Below are 8908 nucleotides of genomic sequence, written 5' to 3'. Positions count from 1 at the left end.
TGTACAATCCAAAATAACTCGTGTATTGGGAAAAGTAGTCTTAAAACATTCTGGCATATTCTGTTTAACAATATCTAAATCTGGCCATATGGGTAAACATCCCAAAATACAATACAAATAATTACTCCAAGTAATAATAATACGACTAACAGTACTTTGAGACACACAAAAACGTTGTGCTAAATCTTCTTCAAATAAACCTTGTCTAATTCTACATAAAAACATAAAAAATTGATCTACAATTGACAAAGACTCTTCTCTAAAAGGATTACAAACAATGTTCTTATTTCTCTTAACTTGTGACCACCTGATCATATTTGAGGCTGTTGGCTCAACAACATTATATACAGCACAAAAAATATCATAAGTAGAAAAACCAGTGTAAAAATTTATCAAATTTGGATCTTTGGAAAATCTTTCAATTCCGAACTTCTCTACTTTCTTCTCAAGGTGCTGTACCCTTTCTTCTAGTTTAGAAATGTGTATCTTCATTGCCTGCAATATAGTACATGTTTTACAAAGTGATATATGCACATGGTTTATCTATTCCAAATTAATATCAACATTACCACAATATCACAGAGACAAGACATTTTCTTCTTTTATTTAAATTTGTATGAGCAACTGTATACAGTATTATTTACATGATGAAACATTAATTATATTATTGAATGCACATCATTGGATGTTTTTTTTGATGGAACAGATGCTGCTAAAAAATCTGTATAGGTGGTTTGCTTTTAAACAGTGTTAACTGATAAGATTTCCATTGTGGTTTTCATAAACAAGAGGCCCATGGGCCACATCACTCACCTGAGTAATTTGGTCCATTTTGTTCTTTGACAGATTTTCCCCTTGTACTGTCTATTGTGTAAAACTTGGATTCCCATTATTGCTCCATCCTATCCCCAGGGGTTAATTTAGAATCTACATTGCTCCAGCTGGATGCTTCCACATATAAGTTTTAGCTTTTCTGACCTAATGGTTCTTGAGATTTAAAAAAAAAAATTCCTTCATATTTCAATGTAAAACTAGGATTCCCTATTGTGGTCCCACCCTACCCTGGGGGGTCATGATTTGATTAATTTAGAATCTACACTACCCCAGGATGCTTCTACATCAGTTTCAGCTTTTCGGGCCCACTGGGAAGATTTATAAATGACCCCACCCTATTTTTGTCTTTTCTTGATTTTTTCCCTCAGAAGGAGTTTTCGCTCTTCATATTAAAAATTTAATTTTCCCTTGCCCAAGTATGCTTTGTACCAAGTTCTGTTAAAATTGGCCCTGTGGTTCTTGAGAAGTTGAAAATGTGAAAAGTTAACAGACGGACGATCAGAAAAGCTCACTTGAGTTTTCAGCTCAGGTGTGAGCTAAAGTCAACATGCCCCCAAGATCAAATGAACTACATTATCCGTGTCTTACCTCAAGATCTTCTTCAAGAGATGGTGCTTGGCGACAATAGTCATGCTCTTCAGATGGCATATCTGTTGAAGTGTCAATGGCACATGTTGCAGTTGATGATGAATGTTGGTCTGTGTCTAACGAGATTGACGATGATGTTTTCTGCTTCTTAATAATTGATGTTTCTTCTCTGAAAAGATCAATATGTATCAAAATACATGTAAAATATTATATATAGCAATGTTTTACTTTGATACAGTAGAATTTTGAAAACTCAGCTATATGTCATTGGGACTTAAATATCTTGCTCATTCCTAAACCTTTATGATTCATTTGATCACAAAATGCAATACTTTTTACAAGTCAGTGGTTGTATGCAAGCTTCACTACATACAAAAATGATAAAAGAAAAAGGTTGTTGTCAGACACAATATTGCATGAAATACTTTTCATGACATACTTTTCACTAACATTTACACATCCAGATAATACCATAATCCATTGGTACCAATACAGATTTATCTGGAGAAAAAGTGTCTTAATAAAACAATTTACTTATTTTAATCCAAGACTTCGACCATATTATTGTGCCCCTTTCCCTATGGGATGATTTGAACTAACATATGAGATGATATGTTTAAGCAATGAACCATTATTTTTTTTACTCGACATCAGCTTGGGCCTTGGAAGAGCTACACTAATTGTAAAGCGGGAACAATGGGACAAATGTTTTCCGGAATTTATTCTAAACTCAGAGCTCCAGATAAGGTGCGTATTAGCAGAATTAGGCATTGAATTTTACAAAATACGTATTGGAAATTAAAATAGGGCGTACAGTTACGCATGAGCAATCGTAGATAAGCATTACACCACGAAAGTACTGCGTACAACAGCTTGAAGAATAAAAGTACGACCTACTTGGTAATATGAATTGAGGTTAACTCAGCGTTTGTTTTTTCTTAAAACGAAGTACAGATATAAAAGCCTTTTAGTGATCAGGAATATTCTGGTAATGGCGACAACGATCTCCATTTCGGGAGGAAGAATCAGAGATTTAAATATGATTTCAATTTATATAAATAGAAAGACTTTGCACAAGGCATAATTTTTTTATTATGGGTTCATTTCCAATTTTTCGTATTCTCAACTTGCCATATTAACAAAGATTCTTTTACTCTTGATACGATATCATCTGAAATAGAGAAAAGGAAGTTTCTTTATCTCTGACTCTGTGATACCTTGACCTACGGTATAATCTTCCTTCTCAAAAAAGAATGCTTCCCGATTTTAGCAAAAAGTCTTGTTGGTATTTTCAAAATGTTTTTAAATAAATGCAGATACTGACCATTGAAGTTTTTTCCCTCTTCAAAAATACCGGTACTTATATTTCGATTACAAGCTCAAATTCAAGGTCAAACCATTTATATATAGACAAAATACTCTTCAATCATTTTACTGAAAATCAAAATCTGCATTGATTTGAAAATAAGGGAGTAAATACACTTTGGGGTAAAAAATTATCTGGAGCTCTGCTAAACTCAATAAATATTTGTTCATTTGCATTCGAGCTTTACAAGGTTTTCTCTAATTCGATCATATGATATTACTAAGTCACAAAAAACATTTTAGCGGTCTAAATGTTTTGAAAATTGAGAGGTATACAATGCATTCTGGAAAATATTTGTTCTACCATGGCTTCATTTACATTTTTAATCAACATGGCAGTGCAGTTGTTGATGCAAATGTTTTCAAATTAATTTTTCGCAAATTTAATTTAATTAATTTTTCGCAAAAGGAATTACTACTGACCTAACCTTACAATCTGGAGTAAGAAATCAACTTTGAATTGTTGAAAAATTTTGATAATACTTTGCAACTCTTCACTGCACTTTAAACATCATCTGTTTACATGTGAATGACCAGGGGCCCAAGCTAATGTCGAGTAAAAGAAAGTAGGTCATTTTTAAAATTGATTTCAGAATATCTTGAGAAGTACTGTATATGGAATTCTGGAGTGAGCTTTGGTAGAAATGAAGAATGTTTATCTATGAATAGATTTGAATAGAAAGTAGAATTTTAGAGCATTTGAATAAAAAAATATTTTATTAGCGAAATAGGGTAGCCAGTGCAAGAGTTCAATACCTTTATTTTTTTTACACACACAATACTTGATATCGCGATTACTTAACTTAGTAGAACTCTTTCGTGTAGGAGGTAGGAATCGTCTGTTTGGTGGGGGCAATGTGCTATTCAATACAATGCAAGATCGATCATTGTAGCATTTATAAGGACAGATAAGTAAAAAATCCTGGTGGAATGCCTCACTATAAAATCGATGAACCAGCCTTATAATATTTTTGAGAGGAGCCAATCCTAAATTGTCACATTTTTAACGATATTTTTAATTAAGCGGACTCTTCTTGGTAAATTTTCGTTGAAAATCATCACATTTTTAAGCAGATAAAATATTCTAAACTTTCCTTATTTGACAATCTACCATTTGGAGTTCAATATCTGGGAAAACATTAAATTGTTCGAATCATTCGATTGTCACTACTGTAAACAATGTCATTTGCCCCCAGAAATTTAGACTTTTCTCGACTCCCCCGCAAAAGAGCGGTAGGAAGTTAGATAACTGCGAGGTACTCATTGGTAGTCGCGATATAACGTATTGTTTTAAGCGATAGAAAGGCCTGTGAATTTGATCAGAAAATCTAACTTGAGCTTTCCGTCTGCTCAGGTGAGCCATTACAATGGCACAATAACCAGCCAATAACCTGTAATAAGGATTTAATAAATAAAAAAACTCGATTCTCATCCATTTTTTTTTTTTTAAATTGAGGCAGGTGGTGGATTTCATAACAATTTCTTCCATTATACAGATATTTTTTGACCTTATCAAATGATGCAGATTTAAGCGTTATATCTGTTGTCAGATATATATCTTTGTTATACATCTAAAAGTCATACATAGTTATAGAGGTCAATTTAAATATGTTTATCTCTTACTACACATCATCTCGCATCAGGAATCTTTCACAACTACTGATGATTCTGTTTAATGATCTTAACAGCCGTGAAAATCACACTTACGTATGGGGGATAGAGAACGAAAGTTGAATACTAGTTGATTACCGATCCCGATATGAATTTAGACTAAGGAAACAGATTTTTTTTTATTTGAGACGAGGATGAGAATCTAGGTTTATTTAGCTGTATTTATTATTTAAATGGTAATATAAGTACCGAACTGTCCATTTTCATGTCCATCATGCCCTAACATGACCAGCTGTACAAACACGATACGTATGTGCTTATGCATGTAACTCATTTTGTGAGCACAGCTCAGCCCATGTTGTGACATGATGGACATCAAAATTTACAACTCAGTGCTTAAATAATACAAATGCAGCATTCCTTGTTTATCAGAAACAAAATTAATACTGCAAATTGTATCATGACTTATAAACTCTTACTGAGGAGGTCCTTCCCTCTTCTTGGGTGGTTTACGGCTTGGTGCACTCTTAGTCCATGGAAACATACTTGGTACTATGCCTTTCTTCAATTTTCTTAGTCCTACAAGGTGTGTAGACATGTTAATTTTAACCATTATAAAATATTTAATTATCTGTTTCCAAATTAAAATATTAAATGTTTGTTGCACTTGACTCCATATTACAACTTTATTTTTGAACTTTAAATAGAAATGTCACCTTGATTTTTCAGAAAGTTTATATATTTAGAATTGAACATTTATCGATATAAATTTATTATAAATCTAGATGATCAATGCTAACTAATGTGCATTATTTAAACTTTTAAGTTGATAATATAAATTAATATTCAACAATTTAATAAAGTAACAGCAAAAGAACTCAAACATTGAAGCTGCTTGTAGCCTTGTACCTGTCAATGTTTTTACAATATCATCTTCCTTAAAATGCTTGGAACACACAAATGTGGACTTTGATATCTGAAAAATATCAATCAAGTTGTAGAACATCTAATTGGCATTGTTATTGTTTCAATTACAATTCAAAAGTTATACATGTATAAAAAGTATGCACACTATTTATTATGCTTCTTTTAAAACATCTATATAATGTTAGGAAGATATTAATATTAATGTACAGGTGCACAAGGTTTTAACTGCTTACCTTCGCTTTATTAGGTCAATTGGCCCCTTCACCATAATTGTGGTTCTACTCTTTTGCAGAGCAAATTTAAGTGTAATGTTTGATGGCATTTTTGTTTATACAGATAGATAATCAAATGACAAAAAAAAACAATTACTTTTACATCAAATTTAACCAAAACATAGCATTTTGCCCTGCAAAAGAGTAGTACCACACTTGTGAAGGGGCTATGCAAGGGGCTGCTTGAAAGAAAAAAAATTTTTCAAGTTGGTGCATAAAATAAATCAGGATATTGTAAACAAAAGAATTTTTCTCAGACAAAATTTGATGAAAAGTAGTTCATAGTTATTAAACAGAAAGGTACTGGACATCCTGATTACAAGTGTTGCGTGTATATTCTCAATAGGGAATACCGATTGTCAGAATAGTTTATGGCTGGCATTTAATATTTTGTTTTGTTGATGCCCATATGACCTATAAATTACAGGCCTGATCAATTCATTTAAATATTGAACATGTATCATGATACAGTGTATATGATTCAATAGGCCTAGCTACTACACAGGTTGCAGATGTTATGAAGAGAGTTGTTTTTCTGTTGGGAACTAATTAAGCTGCGTGTTGGTTAGAACTGGGCTTGGGTTTTCACGTTTATATAGATATTTATCATCCAAAATTTTTTTTATATATGACTAGAAAATTTATTAAAAGTTGTTATATCGAAATGTAATTATCTAACTTAATAATGTGTAGAGATGTAATGAAGTGCGAGATAGATAGATAGATATTTATTTGGTATACTACACATACGTTGCAATATTCACAATATAATTTAAGATATATATATATAAAAGATGGCATTAAACAATATAATTGATATAAAATATCGGAATCAATCATTTTTAAAAGACATGAATTTATAAATATGATTCACATAAGATTATATTTGTATACCAAGGATAACCCATGAAAGCCAATGGCTTATTTCCAATGGGGTCCTCATACTCAAACATGTATATTAATTGGATGTTAAATAATATAAGCAGATAAATATAAAATTAAAATACTATAGCTAAGATATGGGATCAAGTTGACAACACAAAGATCCTTAAAAATGAAGTGTATTGTGAATGTATACCAAATATTCACATGATTGTAATTGGAACAACTTATACTAATAATGAAAACTAATAAAACACAACTTGACTTTTACACTGGGCAATTCCCCTTTCTAATAAAAATTTCTTGACATTTCTTTTAAAAGCAAAATTATTTCCAGTGTTTAAAACAGGTTTAATTTGTGCTGGTAACATGTTCCAGTCTTTGATTCCATTAAAATAAAATGATTCAGATTGTTTTTGCTTAGTTATTGGAACGACAAAATCTGCATTTGAGACTGATCTAGTATGATAGCTACTAAAATTTGACCGAAGTATAAAATGTTCATTAAGATAAGAAGGGGCTTTTCCTTGAAAAATATTAAAAACATGGTTGAGTCTAAGCTGAGAAACTCTATCTTGAATATTTAATAAATTTAATTGACTAAGTATTTCGTAATTAACAGTTGCCTGAGGACCTAAATTCAAAATAAAACGAACCATCTTGTTTTGACAAATTTGTAACCTTTTCTTTAAAGTTTTGGATAGTCCTGCATACCAAGCACTCCAGGCGTAATCAATATGGCATTGTATTAATGCTGAACACAGAGTCATTTTACAAAAAGTATCTAAAAACCGGGCTTGTCGGTACAGAAATCGCAATCTATTATTTACTTTCTGGACAATCGATTCAACAATGTATTCACCACTTAAACATCTGTCGATCAAAACTCCAAGATATTTAACTTTTTCTTTACAATCAATGTTATGGTCATTACATACAACCTGGAACTTTTCAACATTTTGAAGCTTTCTTTTGGAACCAAATAAAATGCATTCAGTTTTACCTAAATGTAACGATAATTTATTATCAACAAGCCAGTGCGAAGTCTGTTCTAAAACTTTACCAAGCTTTTCTGATATAAAATCAGGATCTTTATGTGCAAATATAATGGCACTGTCATCAGCGTATAAAATAAGTTTACAATCTGCGTCAACACTAGTAACCATATCATTAACGTAAATTAAAAATAATAAAGGGCCTAGAATACTGCCCTGTGGTACACCACAAGTGATAATACCAGCATCTGAAGAAATTCCATTACTGTGAACAAACTGTTTTCTTTCAGACAAATAAGATAAAAACCAATCAACAGATTGAACACCAATTGCTTTTAGTTTTTTACAAAGTATGTCATGGTCAACAGTGTCAAATGCCTTTTGCAGATCAAGCATAACCATTCCAGTATATAATCCCTTTGCAGTATTATCTCTTATAAAATCAAATAAATGTATCAAACAAGATTCAGTGGAGTACTTACTTCTAAAACCAGATTGAAACTCATATAAGATATTATTACGATCTAAGAATTTTGAAAGTTGCATATGAACAGATCTCTCTAAAATTTTTGAAACAACACTAAGAATACTAACCGGTCTATAATTACCTACTTCTAATGAACTGTTCTTTTTGTGAATAGGTTTCACCCTAGCTGTTTTCATATCTTCAGGAACAATGGAAGAAGAAATGAGATGATACGAAACCTCGCTCGCACCGTTAGCAAGATGGACGTAAACGACACTAGTGATGTGGAATCTATCGCCTCACTGTGATAATTTAAATTAAAAGGGTCAAGTATGTGGAATGCAATGTATTAAAGGAAAATATAATCAAAATTAAAAATATGTAACTTTTTAAAGATGTTTCAGTGAGGGATTTTTTTTATATCCACAAAATCGATAAACTCTGTGTCAGGCACTTGAAAAACTTACATGGAAGTCGGGGCCTTCGTCTCGTCGTATTTTAATAATCCACTCTTTCCGTACAGATGGATCCTTTGGAAAAGAGTGGAAGGATGTTGCTGTACCCCGACGACTGTCTTCATTACAAAGCGGCACACAACAATACGCCGCGGAGCCCGTTTTCGCATGGCCGTCCATTTTCAGCGTCTGCTCGCACATGTGCTTTTTGTCAGGTCAGCCTCGTTATCGCTACGAACTTTAGCGCGTGCGTGAATAGAGTCTATTGTTCAATATTGTGAGTTAGCTTTTGATTTCTTGTTTTAGTTGTACAATTTGATCGTTCATTTTCTTTTCAAAATTCTTTAAATGATTGGAGAGTAACTCCTCTACGACGTTTTTGATGATATCCCTGATGACGTCAACTTTGACTGATTTTTTCAGATCGTTTCTTATTTCAGTAAGTTGTGTCTGAATTGAGAGCATTTCCTCTGACGGTCTCTCCGACGCTTTTTCCGATTTCTCTTGTTTTTG

At 32.3% G+C, this 8908-nt stretch overlaps 1 protein-coding gene across 1 annotated transcript; it reads right to left on the bottom strand.

Moving 5' to 3' along the window:
- Window positions 1-205: 205 nt before the first annotated feature.
- On the bottom strand, window positions 206-8657 carry LOC134250846 (THAP domain-containing protein 2-like). The gene is made up of 6 exons (XM_062733187.1): window positions 8408-8657; window positions 5308-5374; window positions 4878-4977; window positions 1423-1591; window positions 298-495; window positions 206-211 (listed from the first exon to the last, which is right to left on the bottom strand). The coding sequence occupies exons 1-6, from the start codon at window positions 8594-8596 to the stop codon at window positions 206-208; spliced, it is 729 nt and encodes a 242-aa protein (XP_062589171.1). The 5' UTR covers window positions 8597-8657.
- Window positions 8658-8908: the final 251 nt, after the last annotated feature.

The sequence above is a fragment of the Saccostrea cucullata genome, unplaced genomic scaffold (genome assembly GCF_032062105.1).
Source record: "Saccostrea cucullata isolate Sc308-1 unplaced genomic scaffold, CSIRO_AGI_Scuc_v1 ctg6557, whole genome shotgun sequence".
NCBI classification, from domain to species: Eukaryota; Metazoa; Mollusca; class Bivalvia; order Ostreida; family Ostreidae; genus Saccostrea; species Saccostrea cuccullata.
The sequence above is the reverse complement of the archived record's forward strand: the minus strand, read 5'-3'. Positions and strand labels throughout refer to the sequence as shown.